Here is a 27,041-nt window from a genome sequence, read left to right as displayed (position 1 = left end):
CACTGAGATGGACATGCAGAGCACCGCAGACGGCGGGTCCTGCGCACGCACTCGCACGCACGCACGCACGCGTAGTCTACACACATACCCGTACATCTCAGAGATGCTCCGCGGGCGGCACGCAAATGCAGGGAAGATTGTACGACACACACAAAGGCGGCAGATGGGGGCATGGGCGCGTCCAAACACGCGTTCAGGCGATGAAACGCGAGCGAGAGTTAGATATCGCTTCGTCCCGCCGCACGCATGTGATGGTGTTGGCCTCCACTTGGGGTGCGGCGTGGATGACTACTCGGGCAGGTAGGTACCGTACTTCGCGAGCCATCTCTCCCGCTGCAAATCTCGCGGTGCACAAATTCCCCGTCCGTTGTGCCCGTCCACGGGGCAGGACAATCTCGCTCTGCGATCCCACGGACGGACTTCACAATGCGCCTGCGCCAGCGCCCCTCCTGTCCGTCGTCCTTTCGCTTCGCTTGCGCGCTGGCCCATGCACCCACCGTTTCACCCTACCGGCGATCCGTTTCATCGCGCTCTGCACACTCGCGTTGGCCATGCCCCATCAGATGAGTCCTGCCAAGCTAGAGGAGCGAGCAGTAAAGCGGCACGGAACACAGGCGCGAAGATCAGTAGATCCACGCCTCGGCAAAGGCATAGCAAGTTTGAAAGTCGAACATCTTCATTCTCTCTCTCTCAGGGTGATCCCGATCCTCACTTCAGGGGACGCAGTTCCCCATGCACCTCCTCCCCAACCTAGCACTAGCCATCCCCAGTACCCCCACCTCACTCCCAATCCACCAGACTAGACAAAAGGAACAAGTAACGCCGCCCTAGAAAGAGATAAGTTGCGTATAAACAGGCAACCATCCAACGAAGTAAAACAGGTAGCGAAAGCGTATGAAAAAGGTATTGGGTGAAGAAAGATTACGACCATGTGTAGCGTTGCGAAACAGAACCATCTCACCGTGAGACCGCGTACGTTTCAGCAAAAGACAAACACATCCAACCATGACAGTACCAAACACGTCGTATCCACGTGAACATCAACAAGCCAGTCCGTTTCCTCCTTTGTCTGCACTGTCAAAAGTCGACGCCGGAGAAAGCTGACAAAAGTAAACTTCTCCAAATCGAAAATGGTAAATGGGGAATCCGAGAAAGATAACCGCTGCGAGCCCTATTAATTGCCGGCGCTTTTAGGGGTGGTATCCGAAGGAAATAAGATGCGCGCGTGCGAAGGTTGCGAGAATAGTGAACCATAGAGGAATATCAAGTAGACCGCTGGTTTGGCGAGCAAATGGAAAGAGATTCGAAGTGCCGTAAAAACAATACGAGACGTAGTAAGCGAGTGCCGTGTCCGTGGACGTCGATAACCATGAAAACTCCATGCGCGCCGTAGTGATGCCGAAACAGCTTTCACATTCAAAAGAAATCACCGTAATGAGCCGAAGCCAGGTGTCACGAATGAAACAGGTCCCAAGCCCTCGCGCAGAGGGAGATGAACTCTTCCTTCTTCCTTTGCTGGGTCTCCGGGGAGTCGCGAGGTTCGCCAAAAGGCCCAGGGCGTGTCTGTTGTCGGCCTAGTGGAGGGGTTCCCATATCGCGCTCGTACTCGTCTCGGCCTCGTCTCCTGCCGCTACCGCTGCGGTGCAGATGATCGGCGCTGGGTGGTGGGTAGGCGTGAGAAGCGTTCTTGCCTGGCATGGGCGACGGGGGCGTCGGGGGCTGGTGGCCGCCATAGTGAACAATGCGGGGCAGAAGATCCTCACGGCCGCCGGAAAGGGTCTGGACAGCTTCCTCGGCGGACTTGTACTCTCGAGGGCGGGTATTAAGCGGCAATTGCTGATGATGCGGTGGTGGGAATCCCGGAGATGGGAGAGGTGGTTGTACGTTGGAGTGGGACGATGTACCAGGGCTGTTGGTGTACATGCCACGACCAGTTCCAAGCGGCTCCGGGAAGACATCTGCGATGGGTGGCAGTCTGTTGCTCGTCTGCTGTGCGGGGACATGGTGGATGTGTGAAGTTTGGGACAGATTCGAGGGACCGTTGGCGAGTTGGCGGGACGGCGGCAAGTTGGTGCGTAGTCCAGTGAAGGACTGGTTGATAGGTGCAGACTGGATTACTCGCTCGTTTGCGAACTGAGAATGCGAAGGAGGGGCGATGGAAAGACCAGGCGGGGGACCTTTCCTCTTGGGCGTCTTCAATGGTCGTCCGAATGGGCTCATATCTTGCTGACGAGGGTCGTCGTCGGGTGGTCCGCCTTTTCCGCCGGTCTTGTTGCGTGCTTCTATGATCTGCCTCTGCCTCTCTCTTACATCCATGCTCCTTTGAAGCTGCTCACGCATCGAAGGGTCGTTGGTGTGGAAGCCCGGAGACAGGCAAGCGATGCCGACACCGTGCAAGTCTTTACCGGTCGACAGACCCGCAGGTCGTGCTGTGAGGGCGCCGGAAGAGTGGACGACGTGCGAGTTAGAGAGGTTCAGGCGGCTGGGGCGGTGCCGCGAGTTGGGCATGTCGGGCGATGAGGGTTCCTTCTTCACGACGATCTTGGGTGCGGGGCCGCGTGACCTGTATGAGGAGGCACGGTTAGAGAAGCCACCATGGGCGGGAGGAGACATGGAGGTGTTGGGTGGTGTGAGCGGAGCGGTCGTGGGACTGATGGAAGAGGAGGGTTGGCGCAGAGAAGATGAGGAACGAGATGAGTAGTTCGAAGACATACGAAAGAGGTGAACGCTTTCCCTCGGCTCTCTGGGGCGCGGCGCTGGAGCCATCACTGGAGGAGGTAGGTGAAGCATTGTCTGCAACCCACTGAGAGCTCTTGGAGTTGGGCGTCACGGTGTGTGGAGAGATGGTGCTGGGCGCGATGGCAGCATATACTCTCGCTGGCCCCGGCTCGAGCACAGGCGCATGTGGAGCGGCCACAGGGGTCTGAGCAACAGCGGTCGTCATGGTGCTGTCGTAGGGGAAGGGGCTCGTGTGAAAGAATAGATGAGAAGGAGTGTCGCAGAGTGCTTGGGGGGCCGTCCCGCTACACCAAAGGTATGAAGAGCGGAGGTGCTAAGCCGCGTTGGCGAGGGTGTAACTCGGGGCGTCTGCGAGCAAACGGCGGGCGACTCTTGCGAAGGCGCAGCAGTGCGGCTCAAGCGTGGAGCGCGAGCAGTTAAGAGAGGATCGCAAGAAGGCCGACAGTCGAGGAGATGCGCGAGGCGGCGTGGATGATAAATTTGGCACGTTGCGCACGGATTTGAGTGGCAGGAGCGACCCATGCATGGAAGGCGCGACTGGCTGGGGTATCGCCGCTTTACACTGGTGCCGAGCGCGCCTTCCACTCAGCGCCAGCCGTGACTGCCAAAGATGCCGCCCTCCAAGCAACAGGTGAGTGATTCGCACATGCACACAGCCAATAGTGCACGCGTGGCCAATCACAGCGCGCCCCAGCGTTTCACGCGCCGAAAGCGGTCCTGAGCTCGGAGCCCTTCGAAACACGCCAAATTGCGTGGACCGCCGTTCATGGCCGCGAAGGTTTCACCCCCAACACGCCAGTCGAACAAAACCCAACCGTCCAGCAGCCTCGTCCCCGCCCAAGCAACCAACACTGTCAGGCTGCCTCTGGTGAAGTGCTTCCAGGGTTTTGAGCCTTTCAGCCGCCATTCCACGTGGTGCGCCGCGCCGACTCATCGCACGTCTGAGCGCCTGTCCGCGGGATCGCCGCTATCGTCCAACGCGGAATCGATTCGCCAGGGCGGATTGCGCACTTCCTCTTCCGTCCCAGGCTAGCAGGTAGCACCTTCGCAAGAAGCGCGAGATAGAGTGCTGGGGTTCAGTGTGCTAGACGCCTATCCTCCTGGCTCCTCTCTATACCTCACCTATACCTCCACACCTCCTCCCGCCCATCACGCGCCAATTTTCCTGAGACAGTCCATCTCCGACTAGCACTTCCTCTCCAGACCGCCTCTTTAAACTGCCTGCAGGGTTGCGGAACGTAGACTTCTTCACTTGTGCCTCACCACCTTCCTCGCCCGAGCTCGGCTTCGCTTTGCCTGCGTTGCTCCAGACTTCTAGGCGATGTTCTGGAACCGGTGCCTAGAGTTCCTGCAGCACACCCTCCCATTGTTGCGCTTCGGAAACGCTGGCGACGACAAAATTTCCTATCCTATTGCTTGCTTATGCGCACACTACGACGGACCCCGTCGCTTGAAACATCATGCGTCCGACCGTCAGCTTGACCGCCCGCGACGTGTGACAGGCCAACCATGGCCGGACTTTGTCGCGCAAGGGCATCCCTCTATCCATTCTGTCTCTGTGCTTTACGAGCACTTCCTTTGTTGACAATTACATGTTCTTAACACGCCCGTTATGCTTTCGCTTCTGCCGTCTGTCCGTTTCTTCCTCCATTTACCCTCGACCCGGGCAATAATCGTCAGGTACAGCCTCCATCTAGCCCGTACCCAACTGGGCCAAACCCTCGGGCCAGAACTGGATAATTTGACTGCAGAGAAAACGTCTTGACGAATGGTGTTTGTCGATCAGCCAACCGAGGGATCGGGACAAGACCAATCGGCCTACCATGCCAATATACCATGTCTCGGAGCATCTGCCTTTTGCGCAAAATCCTAGGGCTGGACGGTAGCATCGCAGCAAGACGGATACTTTTGTGGCGAACCCCACTACCACATGCGAATGCGTAAAGTGACCTCTACAGTAGCAGTGCTGTACTTCGCCCACGGCGCTGGATGCCTGTCAAAACCTTCAACCTTGCCATGTCAACCCCATCCACATCCTTGCGCCCCACCCATCCGCTCTTTCGGATACGCCACGAACGACCTCGAGTGCTCCCGGCCACAACATCGATAGCGCGACGCGAAATGACTTGCCCCGTTGTGAAGGACGAGTAAACTATATTATCGCCCGTTCATTTCGCGTGCGCAGCGCTTCGAGCGAAGCCAGCATCCTAGTCCCGCGTCGACATGGCTTTCCCGACAATCTGCTCATCGCAATATACTTGCTGGTCCCTCACGTTGAGCTGCAAGATAGACAGCCCCTCTATATGAGAAGCATAGAACCACGGCGCACAAGATCTCCGCTGCAGGGTCTCATCTACGTGCGACATGCTCAAAGTTACTTCTAACCTCAACCTAGGTTCAACTCAATTCAATGCAATGCATCTATCCTGCCGCTTTCCTTTCCTTTCCTCCACGCTGGTGCCTCTTCCCGCGCGTCGTTGTCTCTGCACTGCACTGCATTGCATCTACCCGCACCACACACACCCCGTCTAACCCCATCCAGCCTCGCCCAGTCAGTTCCCGCACACGGGTGCAAGTCGCCTTGTCTTGTACAACACAACTACTCGACCACCATGCCGTCCCACCCCTCGCAGCGCACACTGTGCATTCGCACACTGCGCCGTCCCCATGCAGCTAAGGCGGTACGTGTGCTTGTCTCGTTCGGTGCGTCGCACAAATACTTGCGCGTGTCCCCCGCAGTTGCACGCGGCGGGCAACGCTCATGCAGGGGGCTGCTTTGGGTGCGGCGTGCAGGTGGGCTCCCGAGTAGCTCGTCTAGTGTAGGTGCGCTGGCACGGTGGTAGGGGATGGGATGGGATGGGGTGAGTCAGCATGGAGGAAGGGGAGTCGTCGTGGTGGTGGTGTGCGATTGGGATGCGACGAGGTGCCAGGTTTGTATTGTTCGTTCGTGGAGTAGTCTTTGGTGTCATCGCGTGGTTTGCCTCGTGTCGTGTGGTCGAGAGACTTGGCCTGGCAGAAGGTACGCTGAGGCTTGCTCTACGTCGAGCTCCCCGACGAAAGTGGTGGGATCATAAGCGCAATTGATTATGGTAAAAGCGAGGCGGCGCGGTTGTTGGTCTGCTGAACCGTTATGAGAACAACTGCATCCAGACATCATCTTTCTAGCAAATCGAGCGTGCCTGTAATTTCCAGGAGGTATGTTACTCTCCAAGTCGAGCAGTGCAGCGCCTCTTCCAGGTGTTTTCACTGAGGCCTTTGAGGATTCGTAATATTCGTGAGCCGTCTATGTATACGTGGAGGTGCCCACTTGTCGCGATAGGGCTGTTCAGCAGATCATAAAGGATTGTGGCGTCTTTTGCGAGAACGTAATCATCTGCTCAGAGGATCTCTTGAAGCCCTGGAGAGTTCATCGTCAGCCAACGACCCTTTGCCACGCTCAGCGTGCAACCATCACCAAGGATCTATCAAACAGTCCATCGTCAGCCAACGACCCTTTGACATGCTCAGCGTGTACCTATCCAAGAAGCTCACCATCGAAAGCACCTTCATGCTCCAGGTTATATACCTTGTAGAAAATCCCAAGACAAGCTCCTACATTCATCTCCCCGTAGCGCAAGGGCTCATGTTGGTTTAATTCGCTATCCGTGCAAGATACTTCTATGTCAAGGCAATGCGTTTTCGACCCCATGTGTGAAAAACCTAGAATCTATGCGGCATGTCAGCATCATTTGGTTAGAGCTCTACACTATTTGAGACTCGTGCACTTCTTCCTGCTTGTGAGACCAGCGCATAGAAACAATTGCAATCGAGATTTACTCCAAACACGACATCAAAAGGCCTATAAAATGTTAAGTAGCCTACGCTGATTCTGATAGAGCTGCATCTATCGCAGTCTCACTCAAGGGCCACTAACTTGATTGAGGCCAGGATTTCATGCATCGGCGGTGGGGTGGTTGTGCGAGCAGATTTGGACTCTATCGACGGCAGTGCTGATGCATAGTACTCGAATTAGTGGTCACGAAATTTCATGGTTCAGCTTCAAATGTTAGAACGCGGATGGGGTGGGTTGCATATTTTCGGGAGTGTGTATGAAGACGCTATTGAATCGTCGTCGTGAAGTGCATCGATCGCCATAATCGTTCTTGTGGCGGTTGTCCCTCCTGCCCATGAAGAGTTCTCCCGCTTATCTTTGATTGGAAGGTCTAGGTCGCCCACCGACGCTCATCAGGAGGATTTGTTGAGTCACCTGGTATGGAGCCATTTAGGCCAAAGTAATGGTAGGATATGCATCGCCCCACCTTGGTATCTCAGCACCAAGAATTGCTTCCTGAAGCTTGATGAAGCCAATACGGCGATAGCGGCAAGATTCCTGAACACCCAACGTATCCGGAATGATAAGAAGACTTGGATACGAGGCAACGATGGCGTCTCGTCCCATCAACAGTGCGAAGACCGGAAGGCTTTGGAGTGTTTCGTGGCTGATCGTATAATCTAGGAGACCGTAGTGGAGTTGTTGGCTGGACTTGGTAACGAAGGCAAAATATCCATTGTTCTCTCTTATACGCTCGGGATCACCCACTGGGTCCCTAGTGACGCTAATGGGAACCAACGGTGCCTGGATCGCTATTTCCCCATCGTCCACTTCGCCGTATGGGTTCAAGCCACTGACGCGAACGCTGCTAGAGATTATGGAGGCGAGTCGCATGAACTGTGACAAGTCCAGCTGACGATAGCGCTCAAACGATCTTTGGTAGCCATCGGCAGCTGCCCACGACCAGGACGGGGCACGATACTGTACAGGTGGCCAGGTAGTATTGTAGCAACCCGTCCAGAGGAGGTCCGCGAACAACGTGTCTTCCCAAAGTCCGGCGAGGTACTTATCCCCGAGAATCTGCTCAAACTTTGCCGCAAGACCAGACATCGCAGGAAGCTTGTCGGCGCTTTTTGTTAACCTCCGACTGCTGTAACCTTCCACAAGTTCGTCCCAAAAGCCCCGTATAGTGCGGGTTTTGGACTGTCCCGGATCTATGGCAAAGAGGCGCCCTTCCATACAGACGTCATCCTCACTCAAAAAGCTCTCCTTGCACTCAAAATACATTTGGTCTTTCCCGTAAAACAAGCAAGGTGCGACCGCTTAACACTCGTTCTTGAAAGCACCATCCGCGGTCGCTGATTGGATCTTCTCGCATAAGAAGAGCTGTCTTCCCGTCCGTTTCGTTCTCCACTGGTAGTGGGAACACGCTGAGTTTGCCGCGTCTGTGGCTATATGCCGTGTAGTCAAAGGTAGCGTAGTTCGGAGGTGATCTAGCAGTGAAACACCCCTCTGTATTATCACTGGCCCCAGCTGCGGAGATGGTCAAGTAAGAATTGGCATATACGGAGCCCATCTGCGCAGCCTCCCGTTGCCAATCTTGCACGTCGTCTTGTATGATGCATAGTGCCTCAATCCATATGTAGCGAATGCCCATTTTCCTTGTGATAACGAAAGCATCTTGCCTTGTCTTTGGGAAACTTTCGAACCGTATTCCCGCCCGGTGAATTTTGTAGCGGGCGGTCGTCGTAGTCAGCTGCTGTGATTTTCTCCAGACGTAACTAAGTGCTGTATAGAGGCCGCGCGTACTATTGGTTTCCTAGAGTTTTATAACGTCGGACGGAGGTTCGCCGACATCTAAGAGCCTTGTTGGATATGGCATGTCGGCATGCCCGAGGGCGCAGGTATGGTGATGGTCACAGTTCTTGACCCATCCGGGTGCGCGATCCAAGCTTTCGGGCCAGGAAGGATTTGGTTGCACTACTCGTCCTCTGAATGTTTGTGCGAGAGGATCGGTTTCTTAAATGTGAAAATTAAGCTTGCAATTCGATAGAGGTCTCGTCTATGTATGATGCATACCTTCAGTCACTTGGCTCCGGAAAGATCCCGTGTATTTACAGTGTGTCATTGCTCCGGGTACCAAACGCAAATCGTATACCCCCGTTAGGTCGATCGATAAGCAAGCTTTAATCTCGATCTTGGTCCAGCCAAGGTAGGCAATGAGTAATCATGCTGCACTTGAGTTGCCTAATCGGCGGTTCTAGATTCCACCATAACTTGTGATGTATTTGCCAAATCGCGCTCCTTCAGCTTCAGCAGCTCCTGGCAGTAAGGGCTGTGCATTCGAAGCCAAGTGCCATATCTGAGAAAGACAAACGGTATGATTGCCATGGCTAGACTGAGGAAGCCTAGAAGACTGCACGCCCATGGAATTCCGAGTCTCTCATACATCGGACTAGCAGCCAATGGAAGCAGAACAGCAAAAATGCTACGACTAAACGCCGACGATGCCAAAGCCGATGCCGCAAAGATGTCGTATGCGTCTGCGAGATAATTCAGCATGGATATGAAAACCAATTCGAGACCCATGCCGAATGGAACTCCGGCAAGCATGGGGACAATCCAGTGGGTGTCTGATCGGGCAGTCCAACCCTGAAAACATTTATATCAGCTCAAGATCCCCGCGGGGTGGTCTTGGAAGACTTACCAGCCAGAATAACGATGATACATTCAATGGCCCGCTGACACACGCCAAAGGAAGTCGACGATATTCCTCACTCTTCGACCACGAAGCATTGCGCTCTTTGGCTTGTTCGAGGAATGTGTCGTACCAGATTGCTATGCCACAAGCGATCACGCCGCCAACCCCGACTAAAATCTCAATACACAATTCAGTTACCTTTGGACATTTGACTCACCTGGAACCAAGGCTACACCAGCAAGTCCATCATTGAACTTGTATATGCCTAAAAGGAGTTAACATCCAAAAACAGCCAGTGAATACTGGGAGTTACCTTGAAACACAATGGGGTAGACTTGGAAGAAGATATAGAATATTCCGAATTGGAGAGCCAAGTACATGCAAGTGCAGATAACGATAGGTTCTTTGAACATCACCACCTAGATGGTTAGCTAACCCTATAGTAAATGGATTATCACATACCGGTCTTGCGAGCTTCACCGTTACGGTGTGCTTCCACCCATTGTCCTCAAGTTCGATGGGCGCATATACATTCTGGGCATGGTTAGGCGATGCTGCCCTCATTCGTTTTGCACGCCGCAAAAGGATGACTGGAGGGTACGTCTCTGAAGCATATGTCAGGTGGATCTCATCAAAGTCAATATCAAATATCGTACCTGGGAGAACAAGAACAAGCGGCCAAGTTGCACCGGCAATTATCAACCCGACCCAAAACGTCCATCTCCACGAGACCGGTGATACGAACCCCGAAATGATAGGTCCAATGATTGGACCTAAGGAAGTCAACTGAATCCCGTTAGCATTTCAAAACTCTCCCTCGTAATATACTTACTCCTATTAGGGCTATCGCTTGACCTCTTCTCACAGGATCATCATAGATATCGGCAAAAATGCCGCCCACAACTGTTATTGGCGCCGATGCAAAGGCACCCGAGAGGAAGCGAAAAATCAACAAAGCTGGCCATGTTGGTGCTAAAGCGCATGCCAGGGTGAAGACTGTAAAGCCAAAGAACGTCGAAAGCATGACAATCCTTCTCCCATGCATCTCGCTGAGTGGACTGAACAACGGCGGCCCAAAGACATATCCAATCAGGTAGACGGAGTTTGGCAATGCCAGTTGTTCGGCGCTTGATACATTGAATTCTTTGGACAGATAGTGAGAAGCGCCGCTTGGGAGTGAGGAACCAAGTGTGCTGTTGGATGCGAGTGCAAGTCCGATTATCAGGACGAGAATCTTCCTGCTCTGTTGAAAGTGAGAAGCTAAATATGATGGTAAAAACACGACTTTTCCACGTACCGTACTCCAATTTGCAGCGCGTTCAGGGTCTCCATCAGAAAAGGCGACCAATCTCACATCCTCCATATCACCATTGACCATGTGGACAGAGGCCATCGTGATGATGTGCCGTGGTGATGTGTCGTGATGTTGTGTCGTCATTTGGGAGCCCGGTGAGAACTCAGTAAAAAGGTACCGTGGGTGAAAGTGACGATTGTTTAGATCTGTAGAACTGGACCAGCTGAATTGATTACTAAGCACTAAAGAAGCTGCGAGTGCCGGCCTGGGGTTCGGCCAACGGCGACGCAGGGAATTAGACGTGAATCAGCAGCTTCCTGTTCGAGTCTCAGTGTTACGGCTGCTACGCCGCACCAGAATTACGAGAATGACAGCGTCAGCAGTGGTGCCCAATGGGAGTACAACTAAGAGGATTACGATCATAGGTCAGATGCTAAGCACAATATGAACACATAATAAGGTCATGTAACGGGATCTGTAGATTTGTAAGACAAAGCTACAGAGCCATCATCAAATAGTAATATATAGAGATAACATATTACAACTAGATGATTCTTATTATTCATATATAATACAGTTCTCTGCATCTAGTTTCCTCACAGGTGCGTAAGGGAGGTTGAGGCCGGAATGGGCGGTGGGCAGATGGAGAGAGAGAGAGGTAGGGCTTGTGTACGTGTGGACATGTGTACTGCGTGCGTGAAGCTCTGTGTGCAAGTCTGTGTGTGTGTGTAACATGCGTGGACTGTGTATGCATGCCAGCATGTAAAGGTGGAGTGCAGTTGTCGTTGCATTTGCTGCAGTCAGCTCAATAACGTATGGATTCGCCTTCAGGTGTGCAGATCAAGCTCTCCCATCCCATCTCATCCCATCCCATTCTTCTGATACCGGTCTTATATAACTTTCCTCACCTGTACATCCTCTTGTCTAACTCAAATTCCCTTGTATCTCATCCTTCACTTCCTTCCCTCAGCCGTCGGCGTCCCCGGAAACGACACCACCGCTTCCACCGTCACACATCCCCAACAATGTTGTTCGAAATAGCACCCCTTCCCAACCTGCTGGTCCTAGCAGTACCCTTCACCATCATCGTCTTCTTGGTCCGCTTCATCCGGCAAGCAGCGTTCCGCAAAACAGGACCGAAAATTCCGCCTGGTCCGCCGGGCAGTGATCATGCGAAGTACTTGCAAGCTGATCGCTGGAATGTGTTTAAGGCATGGAATGAGAAATATGGTATGTCTGCTCCTGTCCCGGCTGTGTAGAGAGAAGTGTGGTTTGCTGACATGGGGTGGGGGATAGGTAATGTGGCGAGTTTTTATACAGGGCCGCAGTTTAATATTTGTATGTTACCTGACCCTAAAGAAGTGAGCAGTGATGGGCTTGGGAAGGGCTGACTGATGTGATGGGTGCTAGTGCTTGGGACTATGGAGGGAGCTATAGATCTCCTCGAAAAAGCCGGCGAGACGTTCTCCAGCCGTCCCGACTTCGTCATGGGGTAAGATCAACATCCTCCCCCATCCCCCTCCTCTCACCCCCTCAAACACTAAACAAGACTAGCGAATTCCTCTTCTCTCGACTCCGAGGATTCTCCATGGTCTACGGCCAAAAATGGCGGAATTGGCGCACGGTTAGTCTTCTTGTTTTTTTTTTCCGGATATTTCGAAAAGTCAAATCATGATAGGGGGCTAATGGAGGCGGTGTGACGCGATAGATTCACAACTCGCATTTCAGCGCCAAGGCATCACCAGCGGCGAAGCCGATGCAGGAGAATGAGTCGGCGGTGCTGATTAAGGATTTATTAGAGAATAAGGCGGAGGATGGTATTTTGGACCGTAAACATAAGATTTTGAGAAGGTAAGAGTACTGATGGATGGAGATTGGTGGGGATGATAGAGGGGGGAGGGTGCTAATGGGTTTTATAGGCATATGGCGTCTACGATGTTTCAGATGGCGTATGGACGGAGGGTCACGTCTATGGAGGATCCTTTGATTATGGAGCATGATGAGGTTGAGGAGTGTAAGTACTTGATTTTCCGCTTTGACAAGGGCTTTGCTGATCGTTTTGACAGATATTGAAAGGTACGTCGGAAACCATGCTGTTATAATCAGATAACTGTTCACAAGTTATTTACACTGCTTTTAGTACAAAGTAAGTGTCAATTACGGACTCAACCTCTGAGTATGGACTAAGCCTTTATCAGGGTCCCGGGCCGCTTCTTCCTCGAGAGTGTAAGTTCTTCTAGCAGCGATAAACTTTGATTCAGAAACTAGAAGTAACCACCAAAACAACCAGTGGCCTCAACTACTATGGCTCCCAGTAAGCAGCGCTTCTCCCTCGCCATGGTAAAGTTCCACTAACACCCCTCTGGAAACCCCTGCAGTGGTTCAGCTGGGAACCCGAGAGACGCCGAGACACCAACACAAGACTCTACAGGGCCGTAATGAACGACGTCAAGAAGCGAATGGAAGAGGGCACGCAAGTCCCATGCACAACCCAATGGGCTCTAGAACGACAAAAAGAATTGGGCTTCGATGACCTGGAATTGTCTTATGCGCTGTCTTCTCCGTGGGCTGCGGGCATTGGAACTGTGTCTACTGCGATTGAGATTGCTATCCGTATGTTTAGCCCTTCGATGATTTTACGATGCCTTTCATTTATCATTTTCCACGGAGCGTGGACCTCTGACCGTGTTATGTAGTCGCCATCTTGCACTACCCAGAAGCCTACGCGAAAGTCAACGAGGAAATGGACAGAGTGGTAGGACGAGACCGTATGCCTACTTTTGCAGACCAGCAAAGCCTGCCTTATCTAGACGCTTTCATCAAGGAGACTATGAGGTATATCTCCCTATCCCATATGCCCGTAAAGTAATGGGCTGACGTGCATTTTGATGCAGATGGCGCCTCGTGCCACCAACAGTCATTGCGCACTCTTCGGTCCAGGATTATACGTATAAGGGCATGTTTATTCCGAAGGACACGGCGATTTATCCCAATGGCACGTGAGTCCTCCCTGAACCCCAAATCACAACTTCGTCCATCCGTCCAGTGATTAACAAACATGATCTCTCGTAGGATGATGATGAGAGATCCAGCGGTATTCCCTGATGGTGATGCGTTTAAGCCGGAGAGATTCCTGAATGTCACCGATCCAAGGCTGCAGACGTACAAGTTCGGCGTGTTTGGGTTTGGGAGAAGAATTTGTCCGGGGATGTATGTTGCGCTGCAGTCGCTGCATATTGCTATGGCGCGGTACGTGGAGCCTTCCTTCCTTCTCTCCTTCCTTCCTTCCTTCCTCCCTCATCCCCTCTTTCCACTGCCTTTGTTTTCAAACCCGACTTCCCACTGACGCCGCCAAACAGCATGCTCTGGGCGTTCGAAGTCCTCCCCGTCATCGAAAACGGCAAACCCTACATCCCCGACGCCGACGATTTCAGCTACGGTCTCGTCAGCTACCCCGCGGCGCTGAGATACAGACTTGTTGCGCGGAGTGAGAAACACAGGGAGATTACTATGAGGGAGGCGGAGCTGGCGGAAGAGAGAATGGCGGGGTTGCCGGGGTCGTATTGAGAGAGAAAGGGAAAGGAGAGAGAGAGGAGAATATATTGAATGGCTAAATTCAACATTTTGTCAGCCCCTTCGTCTCGATGCGGATCGAAGGGGAAAGGGGGAGAATATTGTTTAGGATTCTGTACAGAGCGGAAAATATCTACTCTATCAAATGAATGAATAATATTTCGAGATAGATTCTGAACATACTACTTTAACGGAGGATGTCTTGGTTTAGACGTATTATGGTAATGTTATCGATGTGCATATATACTCGTGGTTTATGTACGCGAGTATTGAAGTAGCATGTAAAATCTTCAAACTATAAGAGATATAAAGTCCAAAGTGTATCAGAAAACCCTTCTTTTGAAACACAAAAAAGGAAGCCCTATCAATCTACGTTACACCCGACCCCGAACCAGAGCCTAAATCCGAAAACAACAAAATTTACTGCCATCCCTCCCTCTTTCTAAAATAAGGGTTATGCACTTTCCGCACTTTATGCCCCTTATTCTCCTCTCCGCTCCCGCCCGCACTACCCTCGAGCTCACTCCCCTCTTTGATCGTCCACACATCACTGACTTCCAGCTCTCCTCGTTCCCTCCTCCGCTTCTCCTTCTTCTCCCTCCGCTTCTCCTTCTTCTCCCTCCGCTTCTCCTTCTTCTCCCTCCGCTTCTCCTTCTTCTCCCTCCGCTTCTCCTTCTTCTCCCTCCGCTTCTCCTTCTTCTCCCTCCGCTTCTCCTTCTTCTCCCTCCGCTTCTCCTTCTTCTCCCTCCGCTTCTCCTTCTTCTCCCTCCGCTTCCGCTTCGCCTCTGTGGACTCACTTTCTTCGTGCCAGCCTATCATGGCGGGTCGTCTCTGCACTGGCAGTGGCACCGCCTGTGGTTGATGGAAGAAGTAATTTTTTTAAGAAAAAGATAATTTCGCATAAGTTATTGTAACTCGTATTCTGCGATAGTTCCTCTAGAACTGTCTCGTGGAACACCACCCCAAAGTCTATGTGCAAACCAAGAGTCCTCCACGAATTCAACTTTGTCTTGACCGGTGTGAATTGTAGTACGCAAGGGATTTCAGCCGCATAAGAATGCGTGACCGGACATATTGGAAACACCGTCCGAATTCCATCGGACCACAAAATTCTCAAATGATAGAGTGCACGTGTAAGAGTAGGAGAGAAGTTGTTGCTGATACGGCGCTCGAGCTGCGAGAATCCAAAAGTGAGATCAGGCGCGCGTGGTCACTGGCAGATTGGCGAATGATGGAGGCACCATTCTGACAACATATGTTTTTTGACTTTCGATGCAATGCTCGTCCATTAGGATAGCGCTAGTGTATGTAATAATCAGATGATTAACGTTCTAGGCGAGAAAGATCAACATCTTTCGACCACCAGCGACCGGTGAGGAAATTTCGGAACTTGGCTATGCGTTTCCGTCTTAGCTTTGACCATCTTTTATGCGTGTTCACCACCATGGGACTGATTATCCTGACAGCTCGTTTTGAATGGTTATCGGATAGGTGACGTACTACAAGAAGCTGGGGAAGGCCTATAATTCGAATAATGTGGTCGCCAATACGTGCATCGTGTGAGCAAGCTGTCAAGTAGGGTTCGTCGTTGATGACAGCTTGGCATATCTTCCGGCTTCCCTTCGCAAGTAGGTTGCAGATGATGATTCGGGTGGTAAGAAAGTCGTGAAACCATGCAGGAACTTCTTGGCCGTCAGTTAACCGGCGCAGTATTGTCTCCAAATTCCCTCTCCGAGAGGTTTTGTAGCATTGCTGCCATTTCAAGAGCTCGTCAGGAAATCTTTTATCAACCGCTGCATAGTCTAATATTGCCCTGGCCATAGGGTGTTTAAGGTCTAGAGTCCATGCGGCACACAGAAGCATCGTCTGCAGGTTCTCTAGGTGAAGGTCATGCTCGGTGAGCATAATTCCATCGCTAGTCGCATGGAAGCTAGCGCAACCTCCTATGTAGCCAAGTTGAGCAGCGCGTATACGAAGAATATCCTCATTCTGGCTCACTGTTAGAACTTGTTTTGTTCGCTCCATATGAACAGCTCGTGCCATGTCATCCAAGCTCTTGAAGCTCCAACCTTGAGAATCCACGCCGACATCGCCATGATGAGTGAACCATTTGTGCCGTTTCGCGGCGGACCAGTCTGGCACCCATGAAGGAAGCCCAGGCAGGTCTTGCGCGGCGGCCATTGGAAGAAAATTCATCGACCCGGTTATCGCGATCAGATGAATAGTCAACGTGTGATATATCTTCTCGACTGGCAAGGTGTAATCAGGTTTGTGAAGATCAATAGCGCCTCTTTTCTTGAGAATGGACCATATTCCGTATGCCATGTCTTTCGGATCTGTGGCTTGTCGACGATAAAGTCCACTCAACAAATCATCTTCCGCCGAAATGTGAGAGTGCCGTTGCGCGAAATCGTGAACGCTTATTGAACTTATAGGAAGTATTGGTTTAAACCAAACAAGTGGGACAAAGACTCCGCAGATAGACAACAACAGCTTGCTGACTGGCCCGTGAGCCCGATCCTTGTCGAGTATGCCTGCCATATGTTCACTTAATATCGAGAGAAAGATCCGCACCGCCGCCCTTCCTATCAGTCCAACAGTGTAATATATACGCCCGATGGACGTTAAGAATATGTTGTACTCCGCCAGAAGAGGTTTAGGGTTGACACTGATCGACGTGCCCATCTTCTCTCTCCCTAGAATGATGCTTTCCCAAGGAATGACGATCTCATGAAGCAGATCGTACTGCACATTGCACAGGAAAAGGATGCTCCATTCGAAGGCAGCCCAGTCCAGATGGCAGTTTCCACACACTAACACCGGCTTCGAGGCGAGCAGAATCTCTTGATAGGTCCACGCACGACGTAGCCAGTCACGACTCAGTAGCTCTTGCAGATCGCTCCGTGTTACGTGTCTGTCTCTGCGCAGCGGTATAGGGCTCAGAGCTTAGTGTGTCAGCATGCGTACGAAATATCGTGAGCTGCCCAATAATACGTACGGACAAATGTATAATACGAACTCCACAGGTTCAGCCACATCCAGAACAATAACCATGCTACGACCCATTTGTGTAATATACTAATGGTTACGGACCCGTCTTGTGAGATTGTGCGGTATTTCTGCAGACCGAGTACGTCGAGGTATGCCATTGTTCTGTCTGAACCGCCAGATCCTTCTCCCAACCATACATAGGTGACTGTCGCCATTGAATAGATTCCCCCCATCATAGAAACTTGGTGTGACTTTTCAAAGCCATCATTTTGATTGATACAGATGGCATCAAGCCATATCCTAAAACCACCAAGTTTTGGTCGCAGGTGCCATAGGGCTGAAAAGCAGTTGCTAGTTACTTCGAACGGAACGTTGTTGCATAGTATCGTGTGTTTAGGAATCGCATAAGTTCCCCAGACATATGACAGTGCGCTGAACGCATTTCCTTCCTCGAGGTCTAACACACTGATGGTGGCTTCGATCGGTGCGTCGGTCGTATTCGGTGGGAGCGGCTTGATGTCCAATACGCGTATACATTTTGTGATTGGAATGAGAGGAGTTGCCTCATAGACATTGCGGATCGCGTCGATGGTAGTCTCAGACTCTTGAGGAGAGTCGTTTTCTTCGCTCATTGTTGTGCACATTAGGTGTTGGGGGCCGCCGGGCACAAAGCGTGAGAATCCAGGCACGATGTTGAAGTGGTCGAGCTAATAAGTCTCAGGCTCCAGCTGAGAGCGGGGTCATCGTATTTCCATATTGAACAATACCTTGACTCCACATTTCGAGGCTGTGGGACCCAAGAGATTGCTATGGTCATGAAATATCCGGTGAAAAGGCGTGCTAACAAAGCGACGATTGACTGGCTCCACAGCTTTTCCCTTATTTATCAGGATAGCTTTCCTGTATGGTCCAAGGTACTCTCCCTACCCTTATCAGAAGAAAACTGAGCAAATCTACAGCTGCTGCCGATCCTTGCTCGTTTGCTACTTTTGCGCTTGCTCAGCTGGCTGCCTGGCGGATATTCAGGTATGGCAGCCTTCTCCTCCCGAGGTCTATTCGAGCTATTTGAGCCTTGCCCATAAGAACGCGCCTCTCTTGTGCGACCAGGAGATAGCTTCTCCGAGGCCAGTACAGCTTGTCAGGCTGATCGAACGATATGTTGGTCACACTTCCCTGGTTCTGCTGATTGGGTAGCCGCATCCTTATGCTTCGTTCCCAAGCTAGAGCAACGAATCTTGTGCTGCGACTTATTGAATCATGTGGCTTAGCTTCTGCGCCTAATCACCCCCGCACATCCACTGCAGCCTCCAGGATCCGGTCAAAACCCTCCTGTGGAATACATTGAAAGCTAAGACTGAGATTCCTCTGATTCTCTGCCTGAACAGGCTTATACTTTTCGATTACCAAGCTATTGAAAGGTTGTAGATCTCCCTTCGAGTTTCACTACAATACGATCGTAGTTCGTCGCAGCGAACAGAACCAAAGGTTTTGTACCAAACTCTGCATTGAAGCGGAACTAATCCTCTACCCAAACATCTTTCCCTACTCCTCCGCGCCCATTCCCCAGCCCCACCACATCTAACTCCCCAACTGCACCGCCCTCTGCCTCATCCACTCCCCGCCGTTAACACCCCTCCCCTCCGGCTCAAACTTCCCCGCGACCTTCCTCCCTCCCCCAAATGCCTGAACTCCTCACAAGTCTCCATCAACGCCTCATTATGCGGCCTCACAAAATACACAACACTATACCTATCCACGTCCCCCTGCGCCCCCGGGGCAGGAACAACACGATGCTTAGCAGATTTCAACACGCCGTTTGTGAAGGTGACCATCGCGTCGCCTAGATTGATGACCGCGCAGCCGGGAAGCGGCTTGACGTACTCCCACTCCCCTGCTTTGGCAGGATCGTGGCTTTGGATTTGCAATCCGCCGAGCCAGTTGAAGAGGATGGTGATACTGCCGAAGTCGGTGTGGCTGGGTAGCCCGATGGCGTGTCTATCCGACACATGCGCGTACTTGTGCGTAAGCCTGCAGTGGTCGCCGCTGGGCTTCGTGAAGATGTTCTTGTCCTGGAAGGCCTTCGGCTCTACGCCCAATTGTTGTGCCAGCTCGCCGAGTATGAGCATGCCCACTTCATGCGCATCTTTAGTGAAGGACTGGAAGAGCGCTTTGTTCTCTGTTATTTCGGACGGGTAGGAGCGCGACGCGGCCACGCCGTGGACGTGGTCTTTTGCTACGTTGAAGAACTCGGTTGTGTCGGGGCGTAAGTTGGGGTCGGTGGATTTGACTGTGCCGGCGCGTTTGTAGCCAAACAGACTCACGCCTTTGACTAGGTCATGTTTGGTTTTGTATTCTAGCTCGTGGTCGAAGACTTGATGGGATATTTGGAGAAGGCGTTCTGAGGCGGATAGGAGGGATGAGCCGATGGTGGTGGCGGTGAGGTCTAGATAGAAGAACCCGTGGGTTCGGCATGCTTCCAGGGCGGATGCGCAGGCTGGTGGTTTTGAGGCGAGTAGGTCGCTGAGAGAGATGCGGGCGATGGGTGCCGTGGGGACGTCGGAAGGGAAGGGAGGGAGGTCCTTTGAAGACGACATCAGATGATAAATACGCGAACACAATACCCCTTAAAAGCCTTAATAATAAGAAATACAATGAGAAATGCAATCCAAACTCTTCACCCAGTACTGTAGATACCAAGCAATGAACAATGTTAAGATCGAACTATGATTCCTTTTAACGAGGTACGCAGATAGCTATCGTAAGAAGCTTCCGCGAAAAGTATAAACATATAAGAGAAGAGCAACCACTGCCCCACGTCGGGTCAGACGGAATCGCGATCTATTGTCCCCAAGGATGCACATTACCGCGGTCGATCGATTGACGTAAGTCTAGCGGAGTGCTACCCCGCTTCCCCAACACAACGCCATTTGCCGAACATAACGGTGGTATCAGAAGCAGACCCATCTAATATCGAACGCCCCTCATTGCACACGCTCTTCGACGCAACATGTGGCGCGATATCCTTGCCAGTCATCTCATTCATCTCACTTCGCCGAAAAGGGACTCGAGAAGTGGTTTTGAAGAGCATCAAGAGCCAGGTCATTCCAGTCCATCCTCCAGTCTCCGTTTGCCCTGAATGGATCTTTGTGAATGAATTTGGACACATCCTCCTGCATCTTCAATACCTCAAGATACCCAACGACCTCAGATAGGACGTCTTGAACCGGTACATTAGCGACCGGACCCTTGAATTCTGGGATCTCTAGTAGATTGTGTGGTTGTGCAGCGGCCTTCAGAGAGGAGTCATCGATGAGGATGGTATTGCGCTGGTCGAAGTGCGCACCGAACTCATGGCCGGGCATATGGCATTGAATATCCTTTGACGCCCATATCGTATGGAGGTTCTTGTAGCATTGTACATTGAGGCTGTAGTGCTTCGGCTCGAGACCAAGCGTATCCCTCGCCCAGCAAGCGATCAGCCGGTGGCGATATTCCTCAAGCCCAATTTCCACTAAAACGTTGACGTTATCCGGCTTCGCGGACGACCAGACCATGACTGCGAAGTTATCGAAGAGATAGGCTAGGAATTGCTTGAGAAAGGGTCGAGCTATCATCTTCCTGGGCTGGTTGCGGGAATTGGGGCGGTAAAGTAAAGTGCCATTCAGATCTAAGATCACAAGCTTCCTTGATGGAGGGATCCTAACCTCGGCTTGCAACGAAGCTTGCTTCATGTACTGGTGGGTGGGTATCGGTGCGGGAAGATAGATTTTCGGATCTTTTTTCTTCTCCTTCGGTCCGTTTGGCATTGGAGGACTGCGCACTTTGTTAGCTCGCCGTTTTTGAATCCTACTTGTTCGGACCATATGAAGGCTGCCATACCCTTTAGGCTGTGAGGTAGTCACCTGCGACCGTGACATGTTGGGGGTCGGTTGCGCGAAGTGGGGAAGACCTAGAAGTGGACGTGGGTTCTGTGCGAAAGGGCTGGTATGGTTATTAGTAGACTGTCTCCACGGAGGCTGTTTGCTTCCATACTGTGCTACTGTGTTTCCCGTACTTCCCGTCATAGGAGGCGGAGGAGGCGGTGGGGGGAAGCCGCCGGTGAAGAAAGGTGGTAAGCCACCATCTGAAGGCGGCGGTGGAGGAGGCGGGGCGCTGTTGAAGGGACCTTGTCCCGTGAAATAGTGTGACAGCGAATGGTTCGCATTCAGAGAGCCCGGCTGTGCAAGTCCAAACGAGCCTGCAAACGGAGGGGCACCGTGTACACCCGACAGCGGAAGGTTTCCGGTGAAGAACCCTGAATGATTTGGCAATTGTCCGGGGGCAGGACGCTGCTGATGGCGCTGCGCCTGTTCTTGACGATATGCCTCCACTCTTTGGTAATCTTCAGTCAGGCCGTTGTCGGTAGTCTTGAGGACCTCCTTCACGTCTGGTGGCAGCGAAGGACGCGGAGGCAGAGCATGCGCCGGCGGAGGGAAGTTCGTACGGTTGTTGCCATTGTTAGGCTGTGGCTGAGTGGGAAGCTGGTTGTTGGCGGTATTGTTCATCTTATCAGTCGCGACCTCGGTCGCAGTTGCCAGCTTTGACTTAGTTACATTAGCATTTGCGGATTGCAGCTCTTGTAGGTGGCTATTGTACCGTAGAGGCGACGACGCCATGAGGGGCACCTTTGCCAAGCTTTTCGTTGCTCCGTTTGTTGCCTGGACGAAAGCGAGAGATTACTCGAGGGTACGCAACTTTAGGAAGTCGCATGTAATGCCGATGGTGAAGGTGAAGGTGAACATGACGGCGCGTCTACCTAGAATTCTGTGGACCCTTGGTCGCGGGGAATCGTCGGTGCATGTGGGTCGGCGAATCGGCGTGGGGAATTCCCAATAAAAAGTTATGAGAAAGCCATCGTACTGCTCACACACTCCCACTCGACACGCACGGCATGCCGCTCTCTTCAAAACTCGAGAAAAAGCTACGGGCTGCAGAAGAAAGCTCCGACGATGAAGAATATTACGAGGTCACCGACCGGTCCTCGTCGCCGTCTATTATTGAGACAGGTGAAGGCGGGGAATTGCTAGACTCAGAGGAGGAAGATGAGGGCGACGAAGATGATCTTGAAGACGAGGAAATGGTATGAAGTCTCGTAACATGCCAACTCCTTCGTACTAAATTGTCATAGTCAGACAACGCAGAAGAAGTCGCGAAGGCACAAATGAGCAAAGTCTCGTTTGGCGCATTGGCAAAAGCCCAAGACGCCATCTCCAAGCAACATTCCGTAGACCGGAAGCGCAAGCGTGGAGACGAATCCTCGAAATCGCAAGACGACAAGCTACAAGCTTTGAGGGAGCGATTGGCGGAAATCAAGGCGGCAAAGCTTGCGCAAGGTGGCACTTCTCAGCCAAAATCGAAAGCCCGGAAGACACAGCAAAAACAGCACACCAGGGACGACGATGGAGAGGAAGATGACAGCGACGATAGTGGCTCCGACTCCGATACAGCACCCCGCGCGCGATCCAGCAAGCACGCCCCAGCTGTGCAAACGAGCAAAAAGGCAGTCTCAAGGAAGCGCCAGGTTGTCGATGCGAAGAAGCCCAAGTTCCGCGACCCCCGTTTCGATATCGGCCCACAGCCAGATGACAACACCCTCCACAAGCGATATGCCTTCCTGAACGACTACAAAATCTCCGAGATGAACGAGTTGCGGGACGCTATCAAGAAGACGAAGAATGAGGCAGACAAGGAGAAGCTCAAGAAGAAGCTTACGTCGATGGAGTCGCAGCAGAAAGCCCAACGCAACAAGGACCAGCAGCAGGACGTACTGCGGGAGCACAAGAAGAAGGAGAGAGAGCTGGTCAAGCAAGGAAAGACGCCGTTCTTCTTGAAGAAGTGTAAGTTCATGCACGCGTACCTGAGACTATGGAACTACGAATACTGACTGCGCTCCAGCCGAACAAAAGAAGCTCGCCTTGGTCGACCGCTTCCAAAATATGAAGTCCAAGGACCGCGACCGGGCGATCGAGCGCCGCCGCAAGAAGGCGACAGCGAAGGAGCGCAAAAACATGCCCGCGGAGAGGCGTGGAGTCTAGGCACATGTTCATCATGCGATACAATACGATACCCCATGCGATTACGCGTTCGTCACATTCTTTGCAATCCATCTCCATGTGTCGCGTCGTTCTGCACTTTCATATGCTACAGCCCCGTCCAACAACTCCAGGCTGCACGGTACGCTAGATCCGATCAAGCATCCTGACCACCGAACCAGCCACGCGCTCTTCTTCGCGTCTAGAATTGCGCCAAATACGACCTCCATATTCACAATTGCATGACATTGGCTTTCCGATCGCCGCGATCCTGGATGGTGCGTCGCACTAGGCGGGGATGTGGTTGCAAGCAGGGTTCGTCCTGCAGTAGGCGTGCCGCAACATCGTCATCGACGTCATACCCGTTCACATACCACCTCCCAGCCTCCCTGACCTGCTTTATTAGGTCGGCACGGCCACACGTCTTGGTTCTTTATTTGATATTCGCCTCTCACTTTTCTGTTGCGCAGTTCGTCTTCGTTTGATACTTCATTCATATACCCAGTTTCGTTTTAGGAAGTAACGCAAGAGACGATCAGACATCATGACGGCCCCACAGGACAAGCCGCTCAATGAGTACGTTGCCATCCCCAGCCTCAATCATCTCCAGCCCCCCGTTTCCCGTTCGCATCAATGAATTGTGCACTAACATGAAACTCCAGGCTCCTCTCCCGTTCCATGGTCGACATCTACGTCGGCACCGAGAACACGCACTGGATCCTCCACGAGAAGCTCCTATGCTACCACTCGCCCTTCTTCCGCTCGATTTTCTACGCAAAAGGCAGCAACAACAAGACCTACGGCCTCCCCGACGAAGAAGATACCCCCTTCAAAACCTTCGTCGGATGGCTGTATTCCTCTTCGCTCCCCGTCCCCCGCGAAGAAAGCGACCTCACAATGCTCTTCGACCTGTACCTCATGGCGGAGAAATTCCAGATCCCTGTCCTGATCGCCGATGTCCTGCAGGTGGTGCGGGAGTGGTACAAGTTCTCGGACACATACCCAGGACTCAGGAGGGTGCAGTATGTGTATGCGAATACCGAGGATGGCAGCCCAATGCGGCATATGCTCGTGCACTCTGTCGCACGTATGGTTGTCCTTGAACAGGGCATTCCGACGCACTGGGACAAGGCGCTTAAGAAGAACGGTCAACTCGCTGTCGATATCCTTAAGGCCATTCAGGATTGGCGATTGGACGAGCAAATCATCCCCGACTCGCGCGACGACCCTGCCGACGCTGAAGAGCTCATCGATGTTGAGGGTGACCTTGCCGACGCGGAGGGCGAAGGTGAACAGCAAGAGCAGCAGCAAGAACAAGAGGAAGAGGAAGTTGAGGAGGAAGACTCCACCGATGACACGGTCGTCGACAGCCCGGTGCAGGCGCAGCACCCTGTTGGCAAGAACATCAAGGCGAGCGGCGAGAAGAGCAAAGATCTGAGCAAAGACCTGAGCAAAAACTTCAAGGAGATGAGCTTGAAGGTTGTGCCCAACGGCCTGACGAACGGCGACTACGGCACTCTCCAGCACTGAGTGCATCCTATTTGCATGATCACGCTTCCATTTGGCTCCAATTTGCACGGCAGCGAAAACTATGACACGGCGTTGGTTCGATTATATTCTTTTCTTCGGTTCCTTCTTCACGCTTTAATACCTCTTGGTCTTCGATTTGTAGTTCAGATACCTTTTGTGTATAGTATACGCTTTGATGTGTTCTACGTAGCGATCAAAACATCTTTTCAGGCTCAATGTTGCTCTTCAAGTGTGCTTTTGATGTTGTGATCTCGATGCCGAGTGGAACTTACATCAAAATCTGCTTTCGTCATGTAGCAAATGGTACTCGATGACCGTCCATGTATGAAAGTCTAGACGCAATCTGACTCTGGAAAGTGAACGTGCCGTTGCATACGAAAGCGAACGACATGCTGTACACGTCTTTCATTAGCACTTGCTTGGCTTCGCAGCGTCACAGCCCAAAGGTCATGTCGCGTGATGAGCGCACGGGAGCGCGTACATTGGCAGAGACGTAGTCAAGGGACTCGCATGAAACATAGCTTTGCCATACTTCGTGAAGATACTTGGACTCATCCGACGCAGTCAATATCAAGTCTTATAGTCATTAGTCATTAATCATTAGGACTATGCCAAACGACTGGGTACTGCATTGCCTAGCCCGGGGTAAACACAAAGCACCACACCCCCTGACAGCACACTGAGATCCTCAAGGCAGCCTAATCCCCTCCAACGGCAAAAACATACTCTCCCTCCCCACCACCATCGCACTATCCACCCTCTCCTCCTTCACCCTCCTGCCCACCCCTCCCCAAACTTCCACGTCCACACCTCAGCCCTCTTCTCCTTCTCCACCCCACACAGCACATTACTCCCCGGCCCCGGCATATTCACCTCCCTAATCCCCTCCTCCAACCACGTCCCGTCCTTCGCACTCGGCTTGATCCGCACCGCAAAATGTTCCAGCTGCGGCGCATGAACACCCCTCTTCTCGAGATAGTCCGCGATCCTCCCAACCTTCTTGTTCATAGCGTGCCCCGTCGCCCACGGACAGTGCAGCAAGAAGTCGTCCCGCAGCGTGAGCCGCCGGATTCCCCAAGGAGCACTTCCTCGAGCGCCGCCGCGAACTCAGGCGCCCACCCGAGGAACATGACCATTGGGACTTCCACGTTGACTAGGTTCTGCATGTCCTTGAGTACCGCGAGGGTGCCTTGTATGGCTGGGAACTGGAAGCCTTGGAGTTTGATTTCGGCGGGGGAGAGCGAGCCAGGTGCGAGGGTGACAGTCAATTTGCATTCCTGGAGGGTGTTTTTGAGGTTCGAGAGTGCGATGTTGAGGCCGTCTAGATTGAGGTAGGGAGACAGGGGGAGCGGCGGGGTGTGGGCGTTGTAGAGGATTTCTTGCTCGTAGTGGAAGCGCTTTAGGTGGGGGGTGGCGTGGAGGAGTTGGTCGAGGGTGCCTCTCGTGATGTTTGTTCTGAAGAGGCGGAGCATGGTTAGGGTCTCGTTGCGGGGAGCTACAGGGCGGTTCCAGTTGAGCTGCCACGGTTGCGTCATTAGGTATTCGAATGTGCGGACGGTGTCGGAGTAGAACACTGGCCGGATGAGGTCCAGGTCCATATATGACACTGAGTTCTCAGGATCGAATCTCTTATCGCCTAATACTACGTGCTCGAGCCGGGGAAACAAGCGGGGAGCGCGTTTAAGGACCTGCGGAAGGAAAAGCGAGTGCATTAGAAATCCATCTCCAAGATCCAACGTTTTTAATTCAGTGAAGCGAGTCATCACTAGCGTAGCCAACGCGTCCTTGCTACGGTTCTTGAATTGGTCCTGCTCTTTGTGCATGCTCTCGTCCACGAAGGAGTAGATTTCGTTCGAGGCGAAGATCTTCTGCGACTTTGACAGGGTTGTACATCCTTTCAACCCCCACAGGTTGACCGATGCAGGGCCGGCCTTTGAATCCTCCGGCCACGGGTTGTATTTCGTCCAGAAGGGGAGAGGTCCGCGAAGCTTGAAGATTCTGACATACGATGACAATCGCGGCTGCTCGAGAAGAGTTCGGAGAAGAAGCGCAAGTTTCCGGGCGCAACTGCGGGATTTCGTCGCCTCAAACTTGACGTCGCGGTAAACGAATGGCAATGTCTCCCTATAGAGTAGCCTGGATACTCTCAAAACATCATAATAGTCGTGCCTGCTTAGGTACTCCAGAATGATCGACAGGACACCGGCAGGTAGTTCGGAGAGTTTCGCCATAGTGTTCAGCCCAGGAAACTGGTCGCCACGGTTCAGGAAGCAAATAGGTTTAAAGACATTATGTACCTTTTGTTTGTCCGCAAAGGCAATCGAGAAAGTC

General features: G+C 52.3%; 10 protein-coding genes across 10 annotated transcripts; 4 read left to right on the top strand and 6 right to left on the bottom strand.

The window, feature by feature from the left end:
- Positions 1 to 1,452: 1,452 nt before the first annotated feature.
- N0V89_009283 (uncharacterized protein) lies at positions 1,453 to 2,613 on the bottom strand (the record flags this gene model as incomplete). Its single annotated transcript, XM_056218034.1, has 1 exon — positions 1,453 to 2,613. The coding sequence occupies one exon, from the start codon at positions 2,611 to 2,613 to the stop codon at positions 1,453 to 1,455; it is 1,161 nt and encodes a 386-aa protein (XP_056067299.1).
- A 4,387-nt stretch (positions 2,614 to 7,000) lies between these two features.
- On the bottom strand, positions 7,001 to 7,800 carry N0V89_009282 (uncharacterized protein; the record flags this gene model as incomplete). The annotated part of the gene is made up of 2 exons (XM_056218033.1): positions 7,001 to 7,700; positions 7,796 to 7,800. The coding sequence occupies 2 exons, from the start codon at positions 7,798 to 7,800 to the stop codon at positions 7,001 to 7,003; spliced, it is 705 nt and encodes a 234-aa protein (XP_056067298.1).
- Positions 7,801 to 11,570: 3,770 nt separating this feature from the next.
- On the top strand, positions 11,571 to 13,414 carry N0V89_009281 (uncharacterized protein; the record flags this gene model as incomplete). The annotated part of the gene is made up of 10 exons (XM_056218032.1): positions 11,571 to 11,775; positions 11,956 to 12,037; positions 12,100 to 12,169; positions 12,254 to 12,396; positions 12,465 to 12,559; positions 12,612 to 12,621; positions 12,744 to 12,771; positions 12,836 to 12,859; positions 12,924 to 13,158; positions 13,242 to 13,414. The coding sequence occupies 10 exons, from the start codon at positions 11,571 to 11,573 to the stop codon at positions 13,412 to 13,414; spliced, it is 1,065 nt and encodes a 354-aa protein (XP_056067297.1).
- Positions 13,415 to 13,603: 189 nt separating this feature from the next.
- On the top strand, positions 13,604 to 14,112 carry N0V89_009280 (uncharacterized protein; the record flags this gene model as incomplete). Its single annotated transcript, XM_056218031.1, has 2 exons — positions 13,604 to 13,794; positions 13,905 to 14,112. The coding sequence occupies 2 exons, from the start codon at positions 13,604 to 13,606 to the stop codon at positions 14,110 to 14,112; spliced, it is 399 nt and encodes a 132-aa protein (XP_056067296.1).
- Positions 14,113 to 14,538: 426 nt separating this feature from the next.
- N0V89_009279 (uncharacterized protein) lies at positions 14,539 to 15,191 on the bottom strand (the record flags this gene model as incomplete). The annotated part of the gene is made up of 2 exons (XM_056218030.1): positions 14,539 to 14,930; positions 15,185 to 15,191. 2 exons carry the CDS (start codon positions 15,189 to 15,191, stop codon positions 14,539 to 14,541), a joined length of 399 nt encoding a protein of 132 aa, XP_056067295.1.
- A 3,525-nt stretch (positions 15,192 to 18,716) lies between these two features.
- N0V89_009278 (uncharacterized protein) lies at positions 18,717 to 19,703 on the bottom strand (the record flags this gene model as incomplete). Its single annotated transcript, XM_056218029.1, has 1 exon — positions 18,717 to 19,703. The coding sequence occupies one exon, from the start codon at positions 19,701 to 19,703 to the stop codon at positions 18,717 to 18,719; it is 987 nt and encodes a 328-aa protein (XP_056067294.1).
- Positions 19,704 to 20,153: 450 nt separating this feature from the next.
- Positions 20,154 to 21,764, bottom strand: N0V89_009277 (uncharacterized protein; the record flags this gene model as incomplete). Its single annotated transcript, XM_056218028.1, has 3 exons — positions 20,154 to 20,922; positions 20,989 to 21,090; positions 21,142 to 21,764. 3 exons carry the CDS (start codon positions 21,762 to 21,764, stop codon positions 20,154 to 20,156), a joined length of 1,494 nt encoding a protein of 497 aa, XP_056067293.1.
- Positions 21,765 to 22,039: 275 nt separating this feature from the next.
- RRP36 (rRNA biogenesis protein rrp36) lies at positions 22,040 to 23,183 on the top strand (the record flags this gene model as incomplete). Its single annotated transcript, XM_056218027.1, has 3 exons — positions 22,040 to 22,228; positions 22,277 to 22,985; positions 23,044 to 23,183. The coding sequence occupies 3 exons, from the start codon at positions 22,040 to 22,042 to the stop codon at positions 23,181 to 23,183; spliced, it is 1,038 nt and encodes a 345-aa protein (XP_056067292.1).
- Positions 23,184 to 23,724: 541 nt separating this feature from the next.
- On the top strand, positions 23,725 to 24,710 carry N0V89_009275 (uncharacterized protein; the record flags this gene model as incomplete). Its single annotated transcript, XM_056218026.1, has 2 exons — positions 23,725 to 23,756; positions 23,843 to 24,710. The coding sequence occupies 2 exons, from the start codon at positions 23,725 to 23,727 to the stop codon at positions 24,708 to 24,710; spliced, it is 900 nt and encodes a 299-aa protein (XP_056067291.1).
- A 1,004-nt stretch (positions 24,711 to 25,714) lies between these two features.
- N0V89_009274 (uncharacterized protein) lies at positions 25,715 to 26,941 on the bottom strand (the record flags this gene model as incomplete). Its single annotated transcript, XM_056218025.1, has 1 exon — positions 25,715 to 26,941. The coding sequence occupies one exon, from the start codon at positions 26,939 to 26,941 to the stop codon at positions 25,715 to 25,717; it is 1,227 nt and encodes a 408-aa protein (XP_056067290.1).
- Between the last annotated feature and the right edge of the window lie 100 nt (positions 26,942 to 27,041).

This window comes from Didymosphaeria variabile, assembly GCF_027946475.1.
Source record: "Didymosphaeria variabile strain IMI 356815 chromosome Unknown scaffold_7, whole genome shotgun sequence".
NCBI lineage: Eukaryota > Fungi > Ascomycota > Dothideomycetes > Pleosporales > Didymosphaeriaceae > Didymosphaeria > Didymosphaeria variabile.
This window is presented reverse-complemented; position numbering and strand designations above follow the sequence as displayed.